Raw genomic sequence first — 25,474 nt, forward strand, 5'->3', positions numbered from 1 at the left:
AATTTATATGGTTGAAACGCCGCCCTTCGTGATCGGGTTAAGCAAGTTACATGGTCTGCCTTACAGCCTGTATTAGATCACGATGGCTGTGGCACAGTCTATTGTTCCTGGTACTTACTGCGCTCCAAGCGGCTAGCAACTATCGCGAGATTTGCAAAAAAAATCATCCCAAGCTTCGTGACTGTATATAGTAGACTGTGCTAATATTATGTTGATAAAAATACATCATACTTTTCGTAGTACAGTAACTCATGCTAATACCACACGTTTTCATTTGTTTTATATATTGGCAGACTGCATGCACAAGGTCAAGAATGAAGGTCACAACTGGGAATGAATTACTTTAATGCACCATCAACAGAAGGAAATGTAACAAGGAATGAGATAAGTTCTGCTAGGTCCGTCTATATCGAGGTAGATTTGTGTGTGCCCCTTCACTAGCTGCTCTTTCCAGGGGGCTTGGCAATAAGATCTGTCTCTCGTTGTAACTGTAGTTCTCTCTGTTGCTCTCGCTGCAGTGCTGCCCTCTGCTTTGTCTGCTGCAGCTTCAGCGCCCTCTTCTACACAACAATAGAAACAATTCGAATTTGTGATGTAACAGTACCAAGAATGTCAAGACGTTATACTTGAGGCAGTTAGAAGCAAAGGGGTGTAAGTGGCATTTCTAAGCAAATGATTTAAGTGCATCCAGGGTAAACTAAAGCATTTAAAATTTCTGTGATAAAGGGATATATCTTTTAATCACACCACACACTAACATTTAAAATTAAAACTTCGCGGAATTTACGGAAGCTTAATAACTTTTAATCATATTTTCTGGAAAATAACTGAAGTCCACTTACACCCCTTTGCTTCTGACCACCTCAGTTATGTACAAACTGTACTTAACTGAATATTGTGCTTGCGTGAGCACATATTTGCGTAGCTGCTTATATTTGTCTATCTGCAGTGAACAGCAGTTTGAGGAGAGATTTCGACATGAACTCATTGACATTTCCCTTGTAGAAATAGCATTTCTTCGCTGTAAGAACGTACCTATGTAAATGAACGAAATTATATATATCCGAAAATAGAAACAATTGAACGGGTTTTTGAAAAAACAACCATAGTCAAAAAACATAAATTTTCAGGAGAAACAAAAAGAAGCTATCGGTAGCATAGTCGGTATAGTGCTGGCCTTTTGTGCTCGAGGTTGTGGGTTCGATCCCAGTCCAGGTCGATGGCATTTAAGAGTGTTTAAATGCGACAGGCTTATGTCAGCAGATTTACTGGCATGTAAAAGAACTCCTGCGGGACAAAATTCTGGCGATGCTGATATAACCTCTGCAGTTGCGTCATTAAATAAACCATAATTTTTTTAAACAAACTATCTGGCATGGGTGTTGTTGAAACTTCAACTATGAAATTCATCATGCCATTTCTTAAGGCGTTGTAGAAACTTGGACAAAACTGAAGTACATTTATAACTTAAATTGCCTCATAGAAATACATGTGTGAATGCAGGGAACTGTGGGCAATGGTTGTTTAAAAAGATACTCTGTTGTGACTGAAGTGTGTCTCTCCTTTAATCTTCTTTTTCTTTATCATATCCTGTTTCTTCTCCTTTCGTTGCTTATGATTCTTCCATGGGGTTACTTCTGCACCTAAAGATGACTTCGTAACTAATACAACAATTCAAGATATGAATGGGATATTTGTAAATGATATCATCTCCTGGCTGGACAGTGACTGTTTTCACAAAAAAAGTCTTTGGACTATTGTTGTTTTATGAAAATTTTCAATCCTATAACATAGGTCTATGGTGTTTTTTTCCCCCCTAACAACTAATTCTGTAGATGGCCACTACAATATGGTCACCATATGCTTAACATTTCAAATTTTCATTTTTTGGGCTATGGTTCCAGAATCAAAATTAGCGCGTCTGGCCGCGAAACCAGGTGCCACGGGTTTGATTCCTGGTCGGGGCAAGTTACCTGGTTGAAGTTTTTTCTGGGGTTTTCCCTTAACCCAATGTGAGCAAATGCTGGGTAACTTTCGGTGCTGGACCCCGGACTCATTTCACCGGCATTATCACCTTCATCTCATTCAGACACTAAATAACCTTAGATGTTGATACAGCGTCGTAAAATAACCCCCTAAAATAAAAAAAAAAAAATCAAAATCCTAGATATTAATAAGATTATGACTGATATGGTATCAAAATAATTTACCTTCTGAAGGAAGTCAAACTGAGGATTTACATATCAGTTACCTCTTCCCAGATTTGAACTATGAATCTCGCACTTGTTGACAACTATGGTTAACTACTTTACTATTAACAACGACTCCATGTAATTTGAAGTTTCACAAACCAGAGACTTTGTGCTCAGTGTGTATCAGAATTTGTAGAGTCTTCCTTACTGAATGTGAACTCACTTTGAGCTTTGTGGCTTTGTCATGCAACTGAGACATGTCCTTCTTGATAGCAACTAGTTTGGTCTGGTACAGCTTCACCATAGCAAACTGAAACACGGACAGTAATAGACACTGTTGAGTGTTTAATAAATGGTTCTACACACACATGCAACTGTGTCCAACACCGAGAACTCTAATAATAATAATAATAATAATAATAACAATAATATATTTATTTAATCTGGCAGAGCTAAGGCCAGTAGGCCTTCTCTTCCGCCCAGCCAGACTCTAATTCTAATTGAATACAATTGCTTACATAGTTATTACATTATATGGATGATAACTACTGCACTCCAACCAGGAGAAAGTTTCAGGGGAATGAGACGCAGCGGGGTGATGCTGTGAATGAATGTTGATGTCATAAGATGTCATAAAGTCACACACGTGGGTACATGCATCTCCATTGGCTAACTCTCAAAGCACAAACGATAACACTGATATACACATATTTATACTACCCTAGTTACAAAATTAGATCATGGTTAATCTCCTGGTATTTTAATCCCTCCATACAGGAAATTATATATGCAGGAGAGCGGATGTTTTTTTAAACTGACGTTATAATGGTAATATCTATCTACTTCACTCCAATAGATGACGCAATAATAAGCACATTCCTTTCACAGTTGATCTCCTGGTTGGAGAACAGTATAAAATATGTAGATATTGTTCTGCATTCAGTTTTGTTTAATGCAGAACTGACAACATTTCATAGAGGGATAGTAGAGACGTGTGTTTGGTCCTGGAACTTAGATCGCGATTCCTTGGTTCATATCCATGATAAAGTTCACACCTGTGGAGTAACCGTCTAACCCAGATGTTGATACAGTGTCGTAAAATAACCCAATAAAATAAAAAATAAATAAAAAAAAATAAAGTAACCATCAGCGCGTCTGGCCGCAAAACCAAGTGGCCCGGGTTCGATTACTGGTTGGGGCAGGTTACCTGGTTGAGGTTTTTTCCGGGGTTTTCCTCTCAACCCAATATGAGCAAATGCTGGGTAACTTTCGGTGTTGGACCCCGGACTCATTTCACCGGCATTATCACCTTCATCACATTCAGACGCTAAATAACCTAAGATGTTGATAAAGCGTCGTAAAATAACCTACTAAAATAAAAAAATCCATGATAAATAAGCAATTAATAAATCAGTTCGAGGGCTTAATGTGAAACTAATGTAACTACAATCTATGTTTTATTCACAACAAAATTCTTAACAGGCAGTACTATTTCACATGAACTATACCATCATGTTTTGTAGTTACGAACTGTATTATATACAAGACTGTTAGGAACTGAGTTACGATTTTTTGTGGCCAAATAGAAGAACGAATTTGGTATCGATTTGTGTAAAAGCCTAAAATTGTCAATTTTTGTAGTTACGTTAGTTTTACACTAAGCGCTGGAATTATAATGCAAACTCGATATGTATGTGCACATTAGTGAAAAACACCTTATCAACAGGTACGGTAATTAATAATATACCAGTACTTAGCATTTATATGGTTGAAAAGGCCAAAGGGGATTTTCCCCTGCAACTCGGAAACTATGAGTAAATAATGTCACATCTTGTCACGCATGCATAAAATATAAAGGTTCCCTCACTCAAGGTTAGTAAAATAGCAGTCAACTATGCCTGATAAAATTGAAGTATGAGACTATAAAATAAATGTCTACATTGACCAACATGAATAAGCAACATTTCACAGTGTGTGTATAGCATTTGAGACAGCTATCACCTATCTTTTTTTTAACTTGGTTACTTAACGACGCTGTATCAACTATTAAGTTATTTAGCGTCGATAGGATTAGTGATAGCAAGATGATAATTGGTGAGATGAGGCCGAGGATTCGCCATAGATTACCTGACATTCGCCTTACGGTTGAGAAAACCTCGGGGTCAATTTTTATTACTCTACTGCCACTTCGGACTCCTAACGAATATTCACACGTTTGTCACTGGGATTGTGGCGCTGGAAATCAATTTAGAACACTTTTATCTCAGCCACGACACATTTCAATTTTTATTGTACAATATAAATGCAATTATCACTACAGTGACACAATAATTCTTGCAGATAACACAGAAACAACTTCGGAAACGTAATTAACAGAATAGCAGTTTCACTTCACTTCCACTAGATGACTTGAGTTCCAGCAGACGCGTAGCAGGGATGCCAATATCGGCAAACGAAATGAAGCTGTTAGGAATGTTACAATAGATGTGTAGCACGTTAGGTTAGGTTAGGTTAGATTAAGTTTTGTTAGGTGTGTAAGATAATATGAATGGTTACCACCATTGGCAACACTGCAATCATTCTCCCACTCCACCTCAAATTACGTCACAACAACGTAATATGGCCGCCTTCTTCCTTCAAGTACGACGATTTTCTTATATAAGTAAGGAACCTATTTAGGGTGGCACCACAGCTCTCCCAGTGATCACATCGAGTTTCTACTACTCCACACTACAAAACTAAGGTATTTTCAGTGTTTGTTTTTAATTTCCTATGCTGGCAGTACATTAATAAAAATTCACCCTTGCATGGAACCATTTATGCATATTTGCCATGCACTAATAAGTAACGCCAAAGAAAGCACTGAAATGGTGATTCGAGAATTTTAGTGGTCGTATACTTCAGTAAAACTGAACGGGACTTTTCGTCTTCAAAAACATAAACAAATAAAACAAAAGGTGAAAGTATTTATTAAAATAATACCAGAGCTTGGTAACTTACTATTCTTGTTCAGCCTTTACATATTGTGACTACGAAAATTATCATACTTCCGTTTTGGCAGTATCTGTATAGTCACTCATTCTGTGTACGACAAGTATACGCATAAATAGTTACTGTATGTACAAGAATTATTCAAGACCCAAGAGTCATAACAGAAAGGCATTGCAGAATGCCCTCGACCTCCTCAAGAGACTTATGTCAATTGGTCGTACCATCTCCTGGAGGTCCTCTGACGTGTGTGCGGCATTGAATCTGCTGTTCTCCTGCTCCAGTTGCTCTACTAGGCCGCCCTGCTTCTTGCTGCAACATGAGAAAGTGCTGTAGACGTGACAACAACACGCGTCACACACCATACACAATCGTACTCACGTGAGTTCATCCAGTTGATGTTTCACCTTTTTCAGCTCGGGCTGGTACAGTGCCAGCAGGCCAGCTGCGAGCTTTTCCACGTCTGCAACACTGGTCATAAAACTGTGATTTAAAAACGGCGGAAACACATGATATAAAGACCTTTAGGCCACTTAAGTTCTGACCTGCGCCAACTCAACTTAAGCCATAAGTATGACATAGTAAACAAAAGTACGTATATGACTAGAAATATTTGCTATCATGTACAATAATATTGTGCAATATTAGATGGTGTGCTTTGTCAGTTCAATAGCGTCCCTGTATATATATTATTATTAGTAAGAGTCGAGGCATTTGGAGCCAAAAATATTGGCTTTTAGTATTTTTCTGAAGCAAAGGCTTTTGCTTCCATAGTAAACATAACTTTATTCATAAGTTTCTTCATACTGTAAATACTTTTGTTTTTGTTTACCGAGATTTACATGTAATATTTGCTTGATATCATTTGTTGAGTAGTATTGGATTGTAACTGTTTAAGTTTAAATTACCATTATTATAATATGTATTACTACTGTTATTTTTTTCTCTACTCTGTAATTACATTGTTGAGTGGATTAAATAAATAAATAACTTGTTTTGATAACATCATGGCTTGAGTCAATGCCTGTTCAATGAAACCAGGTCTGATAAAACAAGTGACTGTCACTATGTACTTATTGAGATTGGCGTGTTTAAAGAAGGTAATGATTTCTGGCTCCAGCCAGTCAGAATGTACTTTACATCTCCAGTCTAGACACCTACTAATAATATACATAAAGGGACGCTAATTCGTAACAGATTCCCTGTATACTAGACTTGAAATATATACACAAAAAAACATGGCCTGCTATATTTTATTTTACAATCTAAACAATGCCATATGGCTAATCAATTCTGATTGTTGTTTACTTTAACCTTAGACCCACCACATTTAATCTTCAAATCAATTTACAAATAGCTTTTATTACAGAGCAGAAAAAAAATTGTGAAATCGTGGATTCGAAGATTTTGATGTAAATACGCCTTCTATTAAACGTGTTTACGTAAAAAAAAACGCAATGCAATGTAGTTCTTCTGTTCTGTAATAAAATCAAGAACACCTGTAAATAATTAATTTGATAATTATATGGGATGTATAGCTAATGTAAGCAACCAATCACAACTGATTAATGATGTGTATCAACTCTTAGTATGTGGATTAGTTCGTAATAGCAACTAAGGCAAGGGAGAGTTATGCCAGATGTCATTATAAACGAAGAGATAAAAACACCCTAGAGATGAATGTAATGTAAAACAGAATCAACCTCAGTGGTCATAATTACTATATGATTAAAGAGGATGATAAACATTTTGAGCATGGCTTTCTGAAGACAACACATGAAATCTCATTTAGGCCGACTGGAGGAATAAAAAAACACAGAAGGCCAAAAAGAACTTGGCAGAATGGTATAAGCAATGAAATAGAGAGGAGAGCTATAATCTGTAGTTTATGGGAAGCTGGAGATGCCTGGAGATTGGGAATTCGGAAGATACATACACACATATAATCATCGGTTCTTTGATATCTTTCCAATTCGCGGGAAGTAGAGTGGAAGCGGCAGTGCACAAAGCAGCTGCTCACATGCGAGCGTGGAAAGATAAAATGTATGCATGAGAGGGCTGCAAGCAAAATTAACCGGTTGTTCCTATCAATAAAAGTAAAATTATACAAATACAATTTTATAAAAACAATATTACCCTGCATTTGTATTAGGTACATTGTTCAGTGGTGAAATATATGAGTTTAATAAACGCTGACCCAAGCTCAGACTTTCGATACTAGATGGCGTGCGATATTAATATAGAAGTTATTAGGAACCCTGCCTTTCAACATCGAAATTACTACTTTAATGCACTGTACTCGGTTCTGATCGTGTCACTATATATGTGCTCGTATTCGGGGTTAATATCACGGTTGTGTGAAAAGAATTAACCGTAAGATTCCCTAGATTCGTGTTGATATTGAAGAGCGAAAATTCACTATGTACCTAATCCATTGTTACTGCACGCGTCCTCGGGACTGACTGATTTATTTTCATTGTGGCAACTGATGGCATTGTTGAGAGAAGAAAAAAAAAAGAGGAATAGATGATTGTTAACCTGTCTAGAGACGTACACCGTTGTTAGTAATATAAACATCAAGAAAGGGAAGTTTTACTCTGCATAATGTAGTTACACAGTGAATTTTTGCTCTCTGTATAACGTCTTTTATTTACAAGTGTTATGTAAGTACCGCCACATAACCTATAAGATACAAGCGTCATATTCGTAAAGCGTATTAGTTTGATAGCTGCAGTTAAAATCTTAATAATCTGTATTTAATTTTATCTAGTTAAATTCTTACCTAACATTACTCGTTTCTTGTGGCACTACGGCAGTAGTTTGTTTTGTGAGGTCTGTCATCCCTTATTTCTGTATTTATGGACGGTTATTAGTGTCACTTATAACGTGGTACATTCTACGTGAACAAATATATGATTTGTGTTGAAGACAGAAAAACGGCGTTATTACTATGTATTTGCAAACAACGATCACATGCATTAGTGGGGGGAACGTTGCAACATCGTAAAACACCTGTTCAGGGATGTCAATAGAGATGTAAAGGTATTTGTCATTTAATACTGTGACACTTCTCCGTGTCTTTAAAGGGAACGTGTTATATCTTTCCTGCTCTAACCTTTGCAATGGCGTACTTCCGGGACCGGTTGTAGATGTAATCGATTATTATCGTACGTAACAGGCCAATGAAATCTGTCCAAGTATTGTTGGCAAGTCCTGTGTCAGTAGAAGTGGTGGAAGTAAAAATGAAGATGGCTGCAGAAGTGAGGTGGCTATGTTATGCGGCTTTCTTAATCGTCATTACGTCTGAAGTTTCGAGTAATGCGCCATTAAGACGATTCGAATATAAGTACAGTTTTAAACCACCTTACTTGGCGCAGAAAGACGGTAGTGTACCATTCTGGGAATACGGAGGAAGTAAGTTGACGTCTTTCTCAACTTTTCATGCTTTGAGGATATTGCCAGTTGGCAGATGTTAATAAAAAAATAACATATGGTAGTAATGTAAGCATTCAGATTTGTTTTTACTTGATTAGTACAGTTGTATTTTTGTCAACGAAACTGTGAACTTCTCAAAATGAAATTATGTTTTAATGTTTTTTTTTTTTTTTCCTTAGATGCCATTGCCAGTGCTGAGAATGTGAGAATAGCACCATCACTTAGGAGTCAAAAAGGTAAATTATGTTTCTATTTATCTTGTGAGTTTGATATTAATAACCTGTATCACATTTTAATTTTGTTTCTTAATATATTTCAGGTGCAATATGGACGAAGATGAAAACAAATTTTGACTGGTGGGAAGTGGATATCGTTTTCCGTGTCACTGGCCGAGGAAGAATCGGTGCAGATGGTTTGGTATGTACAGCGAATGAAATGCATAAAAGGGAAAATTCACATAGAATTTTAGTGATGCAGCCTATGTCTATAGTATTTTAGCATAGCAAGCAGTTTGTAAATTAATAGATTAGAAAGCTGTGGGTCTTCAAACACTGTTCCGTGTATTGGAAATCCCATTATGACAACCTCTGAATTACGTGTGTCGCGTTGTTGTGATAGCTCAGCATGCAGTTTTTTGTATTCACGTGGTATGTAGTTTTGGGCATTGTCTACAGACTTTGTGACCTGTAGGCTAATGTTTCTCTGGCCAACCAGAAAATGCAGGAAACTATATTCCACAAGACTTCGAAACTAAACCAGTGGCACACCATGACATAATAAAAATTAAATCCGTGCAAATCTGTCACTATTGTATCATAAGGAATGGGTTTATGCAGTTTTAAAAATAAATTTAAGGTAAATCGCGATTAATTAGAATGGAATTTGGGCCCTGAATTTCTTGTTTAAACTACAGTTTGAAAACTAGTAGCCTGTGGTTGTGAGGAAGCCTTTCACACGGTGAATACTGTGAAATAAATTATGGTAAGATTTATAATGATCCATACCTTGCTGTCAGTGTCAAAACTGTCGTTTTGATATAAAAGTTTTCGGTACATGATCGATCTCCATCCCACTGATTACAATTTCGTACCTGTAACTCCGTTAGCTATCCTTTAATGCTGTACTTTATTATGAAACTGATTCTGAAAATGAAAAGTGTTGATTTTTTTTAACGTATTTTTGGAACCGTTTTTCTGTAGCATATAACAGTGCGTGTAGAGGCCTTGTTCTTTTTTGCACAATCATTTACGTGTACTTATACTTACCATATGCGGAAAAAGTAAAACAGGATCCTCATTCAAAGTAGGCAGTATTGCGTTCATGTAAATATGTTAACCTAACATTAGAAAATAAAAGGGACTTTTTCATTTAGTATGTAAATAAGTAAATATATGGCGATGAATGTTGTCATAGTTATTCTGTTTTTAGATGGCAACAAGCGACTAACGTGGAAAAGTTGAGCTAGACTTTGTTTTGTTTATAGTCTCAGTGTTTTGTCAGTTTTGTTGTGTTTATAAAACACACCTTTCGCATTGAGTGAGGGTTGTTAAATAGTCAGTAATAACATAAACACAAATTTATGAATAGCTGATGCAACATTCCTTCAGCATGCAATGGTGTTACAAGGTAGAAATTGATCTGTTAAAATAACAAACGATTATACATTAACATTGTCTAGGATTAAACGTGTGACTACGTGGTATTCAGGTGCTCCCTTCAATTGTTCTCACATGTAACTAATGATACATATATCAGGTTTGTGAATCGGCCATAGTATTAATAATGCTGAGTTGACAGTTGGCATTGACGTATGTCACACCTTCGGTTGTTCCATCCTGAGCTGTTATACAGATATTGGAAGTGCAGTTAAAACTTGTTTCAGGACATTTTCAACCTAATTTATTTCTTATGTTTTAGATTAAAGCCTTTTACTTAGCCATTATTTGATAGTCCCTTAGTTTATTTTGTATAAACTGGCAGTGTTCACTTTTTAACTCGTTTAATCTTCTTTCAGTTTTAGCTAATTCGTATTTATTTTTTAACACGATCGTCTTTTTTTTTTTTTTTTTTTGTCTATACAGCTATTGTTGTTAGGCCTTGAAAGTTATAATTCCCACACAGAAACTTGTTGCTAGGGAAACTATTCTTCATAACATAAAACTATACTGAAATAGACCCATTAGAGTGCATTTATTGTTACTTAGCTACCATTATAGTGCAGTTTTGCGAAGGCTTTGCTCTCAATTTTCAATGCAATGTATTTGCAGTTTTAAAAATATGATCGTACAATTAATTTTACCTAACTTTTAAAGGTGCACAAATGAAAATTGAATGGTGTTACAATAAGGACCATGTTAGATAGGGGAGAAGTGGGTACAGTAAGACAGGGAGAACAGTGAGACATTTTTTATTAGATGGTAAATTTTGATGTTGAGATGTCGGTAACAGTGGAGTTGTATGTTGCATGAGTAAAGTAACAGTATTTTCATACTCGATTGATTCTAATTATAAAGGTGAGTGAAGAAAAAATAATTCGTAATTTTTCACTCTAGAAGTAAAATTTTGGCTTGTGTTTAATGGAGGTTATATTGGATATACAAACGAGATATAAATATGAATGTTTTGTTACCTAATACTATGGTATTTGAGATTATGTTTGGCAAAGTTTCGTCTTTCTTGTTTTAATTTTGAAGTGATGGCGTCATTTTAAAAGAACTGTGCGTAAAGGGAACAGTGAGACATGCCATTGAAGGGTACAGTGAGACATCTCACTGTTCCCATGTACCAATGATTTGCAAAAACAAACTGTAATTATATTACATTTACCGGTAACTAACATTAAAAATGAACATACTAGTCACCAATTTAGGAACTGTAGCTTAAAATAATGGGTACATTACATTTTAATGGTTTCATAAATAAAAAATTATTCACAAAATTTAAGAAAATGTTAAAAAATAATAAAGAATTACATTAAATTCTTATAATTATAAGCTTTGTTGTCATCAAAAATTCATTTCATTTTTTCGCAAAAGTTTGAAATGTCATGGAAAATTCACTTTTCCAAATGTTCCAGGTGTTTCAATGGTTTCGAAGTCAGACATCAAAATGATTCTAAATAAGCCTACAGAACATGTAAAGATAGAGAGACAGCAAGCTTTCCTTTCTTTTGAAATAAATGTAAATTATTTCAATGTCCGTTAATAGACACTGTGGTGTCTTACTGTACCCTCCTGAATGGGAACAGTGAGACATTTGCATTTTTTTGACAAGCACGTATTGTATATTATGTCCTTTATCTATTAACATTTTTGTTTATGTATTATTATACTCCATGTTTTAATATATTGCACTTGATTTTAAAAATACTTGAATTATCACTTGCATACATATGTCTTAATATTTTGTGTCTCACTGTACCCACTACTCCCCTACTTGCTTTGATGATCTACTATCATAACTTCATTGATATGAGGCCTAGGGGAGGAGTGTTGCCCCCACTGCTGTTACTTCAGTCACATTGAAATACGTGGCAAACTTGCTTCAGTATACGAAACCTGAGTCTGTTGCAGGCTGTTAATACCACGTGATAGATACGGGACGCGTCCAGGAAGTAAGTTTCCCTGGGGCTGTTAGAGAAAGAAAACACAATTTCATGGAAAGATTTATTAGAACAGATACAACTATTTTTCAACATATTCTCCACCGGAATTGATACATTTGTCATATTGTGAGATCAACTTTTGTATCCCTCTGTCATAGAAATCTGCTGTCTGGGATCGGAACCAGTGTGTGACAGCCATCTGCACTTCTGTCACTTTAAAATGCTGTCTGGCCACATACGGCTTGGTGCACAAGGTGTTTCAACATCCACCTTACAGCCCTGATCTAGCTCCCAGCAATTACCATCTTTTCTTACACCTCAAGAAATTCCTGTCCGATCAGCATTTTCACAGTGACAGAGAAGTGCAGACGTTTGTCACACACTGGTTCTGATCCCAGGTGGCAGATTTCTACGACACAGGGATATAAAAGTTGATCCCACAGTATGACAAATGTCTCAATTTCGGTGGGGAATATGTTGAAAAATACCTCATCAATTGCTGTATATGTTTCAATAAATCTTTCCATAGAATTGTTTTCTCTTCCTCTAAACGGCCCCAGGGAAACTTACTTTCTGGACGCGCCTCGTAGAAAGAGCTGAGGGCAGTCTATTCTCAGGTTAATAAGAATGGGACGAGATTACGAAATATAGCTTGTGAATTGATGGAAGATGGGCTGTTGATTTGTCATGCAAAGGTATAATGTTGGCATTCTTTTTCAGGCCTTTTGGTACACTGACGCCAAAGGAGCGTATGATGGAGAAGTGTTTGGAAGTTCGGACAAGTGGGTCGGCCTGGGCATCTTCTTTGATTCATTCGACAATGACAACAAGCACAACAACCCATACATCATGGCAGTTGTCAATGATGGAACACGAGAGTTCGACCATCAGAAGTAAGACTCGTCTAAAAGTTGCTTGATGCAGTATGTCATGTTGACGTGAACAAAGCAGCTGTGAAGCAAGTTACCTTCAGGCTCTGCCATTTTACTATCACACCTTTTTCACTTGTCATCTCACATCCCTAAAAGTTAATCTTTTTTACAAATGATTAGTACTTTAATTGTTCATGATTTGATTACAAGCACTCTTCCCTAGCATTGATGTGTGCCTAAAAGTTCGCATATATATCGTGATCGCATTCACATCCACCTTGGTCTGCTCAGGCCTAAACTCCAGCAGAATAAATAAATAAATGCATTTTTTATGCACAAATAATGAAATTTATGAATGATAGACCATGATCTGCTTCACATAAATGGCATTGGTTTTTACAGTGATGGCACCACACAGTTGCTGGCAGGCTGTCTGCGGGATTTCAGAAACAAGCCCTTTCCCACACGTGCCAGGATTGAGTATTACCAGAACACACTCACGGTGAGTAAAACCTGTTTTGATGGCTGCTGTGATATTGGGTACAAAGTGTCACTGAGTCTGCAGCAGATAACATTGCATTCCGCTGGTTGCATACTCCACTTTCACTTTTACCAATGTGTGTTTAAGAATGTTACTCTTTATTTGCCGATTTTAACATATAAGATGAAATGCTGGAGACTGTTTTAGTTGCTAATTGTTATAGTGAATCAGTGTTTTATATGAAACAGTTCATAGTGTGTTTTGGGAAAGCATTTAATTTCCAACATATTCAATCAGTTTATGAAAGCAGTGTATTATGATAGTAAATGATCGAAATAATTTTAGTTTTGTCCTTTAAATATGCAGAAATTTAATCCGAACAAATGTAACACACATACACAACACATCCAACCACCCAACACAACACAAACAAGCTGCATTCCAAACAATGGTACACAGACTACTCAACATACCAATGAACCAACAGGATTACAACGAAGAGCTAAACACAATCAAATACATAGCACAAGAAAACGGATACAACCCCAACATAATAGACAAAATAATACGTAAAACAAAACAAAACTACAAAAAACAGAAGAATACAACACAAACACAAGAACACAAAAAATACATCACACTAACATACGAAAACAAAAACACACATAAAATTGCAACCTCATTCAAGAAATTAAACTACAACATCGCATACAGAACAAATAACACTCTACAAAAACATCTCAACACACAAACAAACAAATACAACCACACAAGCGTATACAAACTCAAATGTAACACCTGCAACAACTTCTACATAGGACAGACAGGCAGATCATTTCAAACACGTTACAAAGAACACATCACAGTCATAACAAAATTACAAAACACCTCCACATTTGCAGAACACATCACAAATGCTAACCACACCTACAGAGACATCAACACAGACATGGAAATACTGCACATCCAACCAAAAAGCCAGAAACTCGACACACTAGAACAATATGAAATATACAGACACACGAAAACACACCCCAATGATATTCTCAACACACAACTCAATTTCAAAACACACACACTCTTTGACTCTACACTACAAACACACCCACACAGGAAACAAGAGGCGCCAAGACCAACAACGACCAGTTCTGAAGATGACCCAAAATAGGTCGAAACATGTTAACAAGGTACGTTAAAATTTAACACAAGAAAGTTCTTATCATCCATATTCCGATGTAACTTTTCGTTCTGAAATGGAATTTTAAAATGTTACATTTGTTCAGTTCAAATTTCTGCACATATAAAGGACAAAACTAAAATTCTTTTAATCATTTATTATCATAATACACTGCTCTCTTAAATTGACTGAGCATATTGGGAATTAGATCAATCGCTTCTCCAGAACATGCTATGATATGTTTCATATGAAACAGTTCTTATCCCGAAAAGGAAGCAAAAACGAGCAAAATTGTATGAAGCCTTTTAATTTGAAATATCTCAAATAATAAACCCCTGAAATTAATGAAATTACTTACGGCTCACCTTGTATTGGAATTTCCATGATGTAGGGTTGGCAAAGTGCCAGACCTTCGTCTAAGTCAAGATAACCTAGGACATCTCATAAATAACGAATAAACATTCACATCTTGTTAGGGAGATTTGAATCTTGAGTGTGCCTTGCTTGCAATGTGAAAGCTCAGCTGTTTTGTACATCACGTGTGACCTATTAAAGCAACAAAAACATCATGAAGTATTGTGACTATCATTCATTTTCTTAGTGTTCTAACAGAAAATGGAGTTGTACTCTTTTTTTTTTTTTTCTGTCATTTGGATTAAGAAGAAATTCATGACGAGAAAGAAATGAAACAAGCAATTACCGATGCTTCTATTGCTGCTTCATTTCCTGAGGTAAATACAGAACAAGCGTTGTACGACATATATTCATGTCAAGTGAAATTCAAGAAAGGAAAGTGTGATTGAATGGAAATCAAGATGTAAAATAAAATCTGCTTACAGGATAATTTTTATGTGATGGAACACAAACTACGTGATAATATTCAATACAAGTGCTAGAAGAGAACTATTACATAATTTTTGTTTAGTTCATTTATTGCATTTCTTTACTGTTATATGTTGATGATCGTTGTTTGGAATTTATATTATAATTTTACTAAATTACATAGAAGATAAAGAATCAGGAAAATTCTTATGAGCAAAGCACGTGTTTGGGTGAAGCCATCTACATGCAAGAAATACAAAAGTTAATACTCAGAAATAGCCTATATAATAAATAAAAACAGAAAAGACTTTATACATAGTTTAAATGTAATTTATAAGATGTTTAATTTGTTTGTCGAACTTAATAACGGGAAATGTTGAAAATTCAGGGTGCATTTTGATATGAAGTTACATAAATCTTGGTCCTAGACTAATACTGTGTTTTAAACCTGTCATTGTGAAAAATTTATCAGCTTGTGTTCTTGGTTGTGTTGTAGGTTCTTTTCCTCAGTGGAATGACTAACAATGAACAAGACTTTGAGGTGTGTCTGCGGGCAGAGCATGTGATTCTGCCCAAATATGGCTACTTCGGAGTATCTGCAGCAACTGGAGGGTTGGCAGGTACTGATTCATATCCTATATGCAGTCTAATGAGAATTGCTATTAATTTGCCATAGACATTATATAAAAGTATTGTGGGAATGTAACAAGTGGATTCCGATATTTTGATTTAGGTACACATTTCCAGCATCACTGCTACAAAAAAAACCAACTTTAGTAAGTTCTATGTTTGTTGTCCATGTATTTTATAACTAATACATGGTTTTTGTTGATATCAATGCTCCCACTACCTCTCCATCATTGCTTTTCTCACCAATACCAGTCTACATTCCATTTCCTGTTTATTGCATTCATTGATTATGGCTCGACCTTGCGGGAATTCAGTGAAGTCATTCAAATACCTGTGTATTGTGTACAAGGCAGTGCAGGTCTTTAATTGGATGACTGGTGCAGTACTACATTGAGACCTGGATATTTGTATCATATGTGAAGCAAGCTTTCGAAGTAGCTTAAAATGTGTAGGACTTGTCTATTTTATTTCCATGCTTAATTTTGAGTGTAGAAATCCGTGAAATTCAGATGATGTATGCCGATCTCTTGGAGTTCACTCTGTAAGAAGTAATGTCTTTATATTGTAACTTTTAATTCAAAACAATAATGCAACTTTTATTGTCACAACAATAATCACTTTCTATAATTGAATTTAAATACTCCCATAAACAATGGGATTTCCACTCCACACAGCAACACAGTATTCGTTATTGCACTCCACAGACGACAATGGCAATTCACTTGGATTATTGAGAACAACAATGTACTCCTAATCTCAACTAATGTTCACAAAGCACTATTTACAAAACAAAACTGTCAGTTCACAGTTTATTTGCCTTGGCTAGTTCTTCTAGCTCATTCACTCAAGTTCACATTATATCGAACCCAAGACTTCCAGAGACAGTCCACTGAACTTCGGACTCAGGTCCCCCAACTGTGGTCCACTGCACATCGAACCAAAGACTCCGGATATGCCGCACTCACACAGTTGCGGACACACTCAAGTCGAACTCCGGTCTCGAAGCTGACTTCACTGCTACATAAGTCTGACTGGCTTGCTGTCCAAAAACTGAACTCGCTTCTCTTCACATCCTGTATTTATTACTAAATTACAGGTTCTCGTCTTTTCGATTTCTAGACGTTTCGTTACAACAATCGGCTCGCGTAACTTTTCGAAACTTTCAGCTTCGCGCTGGCCAGTCTTCCTTTACGTCCGTCGCAGTCGGTTTTCTTCCCCTCTCCCTTCGCCACGGGCCGTGCCACAGTGCTGGCCTCCCTCTCTACCCGCACACAGCTGCCAGCATCTCGCAGCTTTCTCTCTTCTCTTCCCGCGTCTGCCTTTGTGCGCGCCACCCCTTCTGTGGGACGCGTGATCGACTGTCGACGTGGCTGTCACAATATGATACATGACAAGTGTTTAACAGTTTTTTTGGTATTTTATTTGTTAATGAGCAAATTAAGCACATTAACGTGAAGGTAATATTTTTACCAACTGTATGCCATTTGTATACAATTATTTGGCCAATAGCAGGCCCCTTAACTTGCCATTGTTCACCCCAACTCCACAAGCAGACTCATACATGTTGTTAGTGCCGAGAAGCATAAACAGTTAGTTCGTCAGAGATTATCCAGAGTACATCACAGACAGGGGATGCACATTACACTCATAATGGATGATAATGATAATGATGAATTGTTAGGATGTTATAGGGGAATTGGAGTACCCTTGTGTTGTCTGGACCACGGGGTTGTCCAACACAAGTTATAAATTCAGAGTGTGGGTCAACTAGGATTTGAACCTGGGTCTCCTTGGTTTATAAACCCAGCATGCTAGCACTAAGCCACTGTGGTAGTTTATTTACATAAAATACATGTACACATTCTCATTTAGATACTGTGTGTGCCTTTTAAGCAGAACTGACTCTGCTTACATAAACTATGTCAAATTGTGTCATATGCAAAGAGCCTGTTGTAAACTTTAAAACAGTGCCATGAATATAGGAACTTCTCAACTCCAAGCTTTTATAATTGTAGTCATAAACATTATGAAATTGTCTAATTAATTACATTACATAAATTATGGTAGTATTTCAGTTATGAGCACAGTGAAGTAAATAAAATACCAGCCACAGCAAGCCTCTGCATTTGTTTAGTTCAATTATTTAAAACAAATACAGTCTGAAGTTGTTGTTGTTGTTTTCTCATGCCAGGCGTTTGACAATAAAGTCATTTGACCTCTTGCACTCCAATATTTTTCGAAGATATTATCATGACTAGCCATTGAAGCACAGATTTTGAGGTGTTCCGAATCCATTTCTTGGTTTGAGTTGCACAATGGGCAGTTAGGGGACTATGGCACTAAAATCGTCCTCCAGTGGCTTAAGGAGGGAAAGCTGGTGATCAACAAGATCTCCCAGCTAGGTCCAATGGACCCGTCGACCAACAGCAGGTGTGGTCCTCCAGACATTCTAGGGGTTGTGTGTGAATGAAGTAGTCACCAAAACGTTAAAATATGGTGTTCACTTAAATCGGCTACAACTTGCCATTTAACTCCAGTAATCTTCTATGCCACATCAATAAATTTAGGGATGCAGTTATATTGTCAGACTCCAAAGCAGCTATTCTATCAATCGTCTCTAAACACACACCTTCATCTCAAACAGCAGAAATAACTAAAATGCTTTCTCAATTATTATCACTCAATAAAAGAATTGTATTCCAATGGATACCATCCCATTGTGGAATCCTGGGAAACGAGAATGCGGATGCTTTAGCAAAGAAGGCAGCACTGCTACTTACAGACCTGTTACTAAATCTACGTATTACTCTGTGAAAAGATTTATTAAATCTACATACTTAGACTTCAACAAACAAAATTTGATAACACAATCCCAAGGGAAAAAATGGAACTCTCTGCATCATAATCCACAGTTAATTCCCGATTTACCACGAAAATCGTCTGTAGCTGCATTTAGATTGGCAACAGGCCATGATTGTTTCGCCAAACACCTGCATAGAATTGGAATATATCAGTCTGAAGTATGTTATAACACAGTATGAGCTGAAGTGTATAGGTCAATAATTTGTGATCTATAAAAAAAAAAAAAAAAATATGATATGATCTGATCATTTGAGGCTGCTGTAGGCTGAATGGATCTATGTAGCAAAAGTAGCATGCTGCTGCCTCTAGTAAACAGTGGTTAAGTATTTTAAATTAAGTAAATAGAATATGAACACAAGCATTAGCTAGCAATGTTTTGCATTTTATTTAACAAAAGTAGATAAAATATCACAAGTGTACATAGTAGCAAGTCTCATTTATCCAGTTAAGGCCTGATTGTATAAACCATTTAATCTTAGATAAGGGGTTAAATTGATCCTTGTTTCAACAGAACTTGGAATTTTGTGTTGTATAAAGTCCAATCTGAGATTAATTTGTCTCAAACTAAAGTCAACTTTGACTGAAGAAATTTCTACGATTAAGTTAGATGATCCAAGTTCAGTTATTTCTTTTCTGTTTGAAATATACGAGTGACAGATTGTGCAAATAAAATATCCATTATTATTAATATTAACGGATATGTTAGGTACATTTATATATATTTCTTTCAATTTCTTGCCTTAATACACAAACAATCTTATATTTTATAAGGCTCTATCGTGTTCAGCAGTATCAAATAACATATCCTATAATTATATTATGTTTATAACAACCATTAATTATTAATGGATATGATAGGTACATTCATAAATTCAAACTGTATTACTAAACGAAAATTGTCGTTTTATAAAGCTTTATTGTGTTTAGCAGTATCAAACACCATCACATAACAACTCGGAGAACAGTCAACCTTCTTCTTATTGTCCGCCATTATTTACATTGCACAAAAAACCAGTGTCTCCAACAGAGTGTATGGAAAGTCGCCAAAAAATAGTTGTAAAGTCGCTAGATTTCTCATTATCAACAAAGAAAGATTAAATTTTGTCACTATGGGGTGCTAAAAAGGTCACTAAATCCCTATTTAAGCAATATAAAAGTTAAAAGAAATTGTTGTTGAAAAAGAGTTACAGTCGTTAGATTGGCAACACTGAACAAACCTGTATAACATGGTCCGTGCATCACGTATTTCACCTGTTTATGCAATGTTGCCAAATCCTTTTCACGTGAACTTAGATTGCATTTGAACCATGGTAATTTGATCGCAGAAAAGTTGTATACAATTGAAGAAGTGTCTGAACTCGGTTCACTTTTCGATCTTCGATCAAAGTTGATCTTTAGTCAGGAAGTTTTATACAATTGGGCCTAAATGTTTTACAAGAAATAAATATACACAATACGAACTAAGCCATAGCATATCAATGCTTAGTGTTTCTAGGGCTAAGTGTTTTCCTATGGTATAATGTGCAAGTATTCCCCCCTTGCGCCTCCAAAAAAAGTACTGTGACAGTATTTCATATTCTGATGAAAACTTGGTTATTCGTATTTACACAAAATTTCAGGGTTTAATAAAAGACTAATATACAGTTTATGTGGAGTGTTAAGTTGATTAGTTAATCCAGTTTTCATTGTGAATGGTTAAGTTTGATATTTTAGCTGATATTTAGATTTTCATCACGAATGGGGCTTAATGAATATTGTGTGTGTGGCAGATGACCACGATGTGCTGCATTTCCTGACTACAAGCCTGCATCCACCTGGACAGGCACCATCCCCGGCAGGGGGCGTGCATGTGTCTGAAGAGGAGCAGCGCAAGCTGTCCCAGGAATATGCTGACTACCAGCGCAAACTGGAGCAACAGAAAGAAGAGTAAGCACAAATGTCTGTTTTACTAAGTCACTGATTTACTTCTTAGTTTTAATGAACTTTTCGTATGAAACAATATCAGTTGTAGCTTCCTCAGGATGCCATGATTATTATTTTTTGCATAAATAATTAATGTACATCTGATTTCAAACAAGTTCCAAAGTATGTGTGGAACTATAGAAGAAAACAAGGATTGATACACAATTAAAATTTTATAAGATGATGACAATGCCAATTTTAACAATGAAGTAGGGACAGATGAAGGAAGAATTGAAAGTGCGGAAATAATATTTTGAAGGCATCAGCAGGATTCACTCTCAAAGATCAGATCAGAAACATGATAATAAGATGAAAGAGTGATGGAACGGAGAAAAATTCTCTCCAGCGCCGGGATTTGAACCCGGGTTTTCAGCTCTACGTGCTGATGCTTTACCCACTAAGCTTAGTGGATAAAGCATCAGCACGTAGAGCTGAAAACCCGGGTTCAAATCCTGGCGCCGGAGAGAACTTTTCTCCGTTCCATCATTCTTTCATCATATGATGACGCAGAATATCTGCATGGAAATATCATATGTACTTCGGTACATCAAAATATATAAAAAATATATATGATAATAAGAGATCAGCTACAAATATATAATTTAACTCATAAAATAGTAGAAACTGGTATCACCATATATGAGCCATTGAGAGCAGAAGTGGTATAAGTTAAAAATGGGTAATGAGGGTTAAAGTAAACATTCTGTAGAATATAGGGCAAAGTAGCAATTAATATTCAATTTATTTAAACTATTAGTAGTCAGTGGATAGCACGAAGGACATATTAATTGCTACTTTGCGCTGTATTTTACAGAATTTTTACTTTAACCCCTTACCGCATGGGACAGTCTTGCACACACCGGTTTGATATTCAAATAACTTAAGTAGTTCTTTCTTTCTCAACTGATGTCACCTATGGTCAAATCCAATTCTTGACTATGTGCCATATCTGTCCTGTATGCAGTTTGAAATATATGCTTATAAATTATATGAATATAAAACTGGTATGTGCCATATCTGTCCCAGAATGCGGTAAGGGGTTAAACGTCATTACCCAATTTTGACTTGCACCACTTTTGCTCCGAATGGCTCGTATGTAGAATGCAAGATGATAGACTGCAAAAACAGATAATCAAATAAAAGTGCAAAGGATTTACAGAACCTGGAAGACCAACTCGCTGGAGAGAATCTTTCTCTGTATAGAATATGGGACAGGTCAATAGGCCTAAATCTTACTACAATATTAGAAGAAGGCCTCTGATTTCGAAATGAGCTTTGGTTATGCAAAACAAATTAAGAATGACTGTGGCATAATGAATTGAAGGATACACGGGAAAAACGAACTATGTCACAATGCTGTTAAGGGTGATGTCATTATCTAATTCACTGTATTACTACAAACTTTAGTGTTATTTTTACCAAAAGTGGTAAAGGAGAATTAAAACCACGGATACATTCATCATTTCCTTCATTTCAAGTAGAAACTCCAATAAATTTAGCAGTAATATACCGGAATAGATCAATATCTCAACCTTAATGGAAATGTGACATTGTTTGTTTTTCCCGTGTACCCTTCAATTGTGGTTTGTGCTAGTATTAGTGACCATGTGAATTCAAATCTTATAATTATGTGTATGAATATTTAACAACAGTGTTAAAATCTATTCTTCTTTGTACCTGTGAAATATGGGAGGTAACAATTTTAATAATCCAAGAATTGAGGCATTCTCTGGAATAACAACTTAACGTACCTTACGTCGTTTTTCAGTTTCCAGTGTATATTATTCTTCTTCCTATCACGTATTAAGCCTGGTGGCCTGTTACGGTCTCACTCTATCTTTTCAGCAGACACCCAAAGATCTTGTTCCTAAAGGGGGGTAATTTTCATCCAGCTTTTACTGTAGTGAGACTTGAAAGCATATATTATTGTTGTTTTCTAATGCCAGGCGTTTGACAATAAAGTCATTTGACCTCTTGCACTCCAATATTTTTCAAAGATATTATCATGACCAGCCACTGAAGCACAGATTTTGAGTGTTCCGAATCCATTTCTTGGTTTGAGTTGCACAATGGGCAGTTAGGGGACTGATATATTCCAATTCTATGCAGATGTTTGGCCAAACAATCATGGCCTGTTGCCAATCTAAATGCAGCTACAGACGATTTTCTTGGTAAATCGGGAATTAACTATGGATTATGATGCAGAGAGTTCCATTTTTTCCCTTGGGATTGAGTTATCAAATTTTGTTTGTTGAAGTCTAAGTATGTAGATTTAATAAATCTTTTCTTAGAGTAATAAGTAGATTTAGTAACAGGTCTGTAAGTAGCAGTGCTGCCCTTCTTTGCTAAAGCATCCGCATTCTCGTTTCCCAGGATTCCACAGTGGGATGGTATCCATTGGAATACAATTCTTTTATTGAGTGATATTAATTGAGAGAGCATTTTAGTTATTTCTGCTGTTTGAGATGAAGGTGTGTGTCTAGAGACTATTGATAGAATAGTTTCTTTGGAGTCTGACAATATAACTGCATTCTTAAATTTATTGATGTGGCATAGAAGATTCCTGAGACTTTCACTTATTGCAATGATTTCACCATCAAAACTTGTTGTTCCATATCCAAGAGATCTATAAAGTGAGAAGAGACAGCACGTAACACCTGCACACATCTCCCTCCTGAAAAAATATTATTTTCCTCCAACAAACACTGCACCCTCTAGAAACATTTGAAAGTCGTTCTGCGCAATGCTGTCATACCAGATCTAAAATGTTTTGAAGCTGTGTATCTCAAATTCAAGAATTTGTAGCTAAGTTTTTGTTCCAGAGAACACTTCAATTATAAATCTGTAAACTACTGTCTGTGATCAGAAGTGAGAAAGGCTGTGCATAAAACAGAGATTTCTCGAAGCAGATTATATAGAAAAGTGGTGCTGGACCTTGCACCAGCTGAAGCAAACCAGATGGAACACTCGAAAAAAAGGCAGGGAGGGTGACTAAAATAAGACTGCAAGCATGGACTTGGGAGAAGTTAAACGAAATGCTGAAGTCTGTTGGTAAAAGTATGCAGATTCAATGCTGTTTATAGGAATTGAAGGATTTACTAGTACTAGCAAAGCAGATTAAGATATTACTAACCCATATGGGGAAATTGTTCATTACTGGCAGGCCCGAAAAATTATACATGGATGGATGTTTGAATGACGACGGCAAAAACAAGAACGAACAATTCAGATGAATAATGTAGACTTCTCCCCTAAATTCCTAGTCTACTGATAACACTATAACGTAGGAACTGACAGTTATGATTTCCATAAGTGCATTCATGAAGAATTAATGTGTAATATTGGAATTGTCTGTGGGGTGCAGGTACCGCAGGGAGCACCCAGAGTCTGTCCGGAAGGATAAGGACTCTGAATTCGAGGAGTGGTTTGAGTCTGACAATCAGCGAGAGCTGCGGCAGATCTTCACCGGGCAGAGTCAGATGTTCGAAGTGCTGCGGGAGTTGAATCGCAAGCTGGACGAGGTGGTGGGCCGTCAGGAACGGACACTCAGTCTGCTGTCCTCTGTGCAGGCTACTGGTGGCCAGCCTGTGGGTGAGTCACGTGCTTTGGTGAACATTTTCTTAAATATTACCATGAATTTAAAATGTCGAAATGTGGCCAAACATTACCTGTTAGGTAATCTGGATGCTGAGAATTAAAAAAAAAAAATGAAATTTTTAATGGAACTTGTATGGAAACTAAATGCGGTTGTAATGATTTTTGGGAAGTAATATTCGTCCTTGTTGGTCTAGGGGTTGCAATAATTGTCTCTGAGCCCAAGGTATGTGGTATCAGTTCCACATATTTAAGGGGACACTCTACTGAGATTTCTAATCTCCACAATTTAGATTGTAAGTTTTTGAAGTTTTAAAATCGAATAGATGTTGATGAGTTACATGTGCACAATTATTTTCAAAATTTTATATTGAAAAATGTACTCGGAAAAAAATAAAATATAAAAAAGTGTTTATAATTTTAGTAAAGAAATATCTGGGTCTCATATAAAGATAATTTGTTTCTTAAACTTTTAAAATGATGCCAAGACTACCTACAATGAAATGGTGCATGGGTCAATACAGTTCATCAGTAAAAAAAAATTAACTTTTAACATTGACCAAAATTGACGAAAACTCAGTAGTGTGTCCTCTTAAGATGGGGAAGATTGTAAACTGTAAATCAGTTGAAGTTCATGCTAATAAATATGAATAAAGGAAATAATTATATGCCTGAACTTTTTGATAACCGATGCAGTCACAAATAATTATGGATGCCTGTGGTAGAGAAAAATGGAATATGTAGATTAAAAAACCTTACTAACCCACAGCCTTGTGTGTGACAATAGCTTCCAACATACATGTGCAATGTGCACAAGTTGAAAATGAGTATTATTTGAGCTGAGATAAGTTTAGA

The 25,474-nt window shown here is 36.2% G+C and overlaps 2 protein-coding genes across 2 annotated transcripts in view; one reads left to right on the forward strand and one right to left on the reverse strand.

The window, feature by feature from the left end:
• Positions 1-328: 328 nt before the first annotated feature.
• Positions 329-8,103, reverse strand: Pldn (biogenesis of lysosomal organelles complex 1 subunit pallidin). Its single transcript, XM_069836374.1, has 5 exons — positions 7,963-8,103; positions 5,562-5,651; positions 5,405-5,492; positions 2,416-2,502; positions 329-560 (listed from the first exon to the last, which is right to left on the reverse strand). Exons 1-5 carry the CDS (start codon positions 8,019-8,021, stop codon positions 438-440), a joined length of 447 nt encoding a protein of 148 aa, XP_069692475.1. The 5' UTR covers positions 8,022-8,103; the 3' UTR covers positions 329-437.
• Positions 8,104-8,306: 203 nt separating this feature from the next.
• Positions 8,307-25,474, forward strand: part of ergic53 (protein ERGIC-53) — a 29,715-nt gene continuing 12,547 nt past the window's right edge. Inside the window, exons 1-8 of the mRNA XM_069836372.1 lie at positions 8,307-8,594; positions 8,795-8,851; positions 8,935-9,032; positions 12,940-13,112; positions 13,494-13,593; positions 16,068-16,191; positions 20,833-20,989; positions 24,390-24,616. Coding sequence (XP_069692473.1) covers positions 8,363-8,594; positions 8,795-8,851; positions 8,935-9,032; positions 12,940-13,112; positions 13,494-13,593; positions 16,068-16,191; positions 20,833-20,989; positions 24,390-24,616 — 1,168 coding nt within the window. The 5' untranslated portion in view covers positions 8,307-8,362. The remainder of the gene's footprint in view (positions 8,595-8,794; positions 8,852-8,934; positions 9,033-12,939; positions 13,113-13,493; positions 13,594-16,067; positions 16,192-20,832; positions 20,990-24,389; positions 24,617-25,474) is intronic.

The sequence above is a fragment of the Periplaneta americana genome, chromosome 9 (genome assembly GCF_040183065.1).
Source record: "Periplaneta americana isolate PAMFEO1 chromosome 9, P.americana_PAMFEO1_priV1, whole genome shotgun sequence".
Taxonomy (NCBI): domain Eukaryota; kingdom Metazoa; phylum Arthropoda; class Insecta; order Blattodea; family Blattidae; genus Periplaneta; species Periplaneta americana.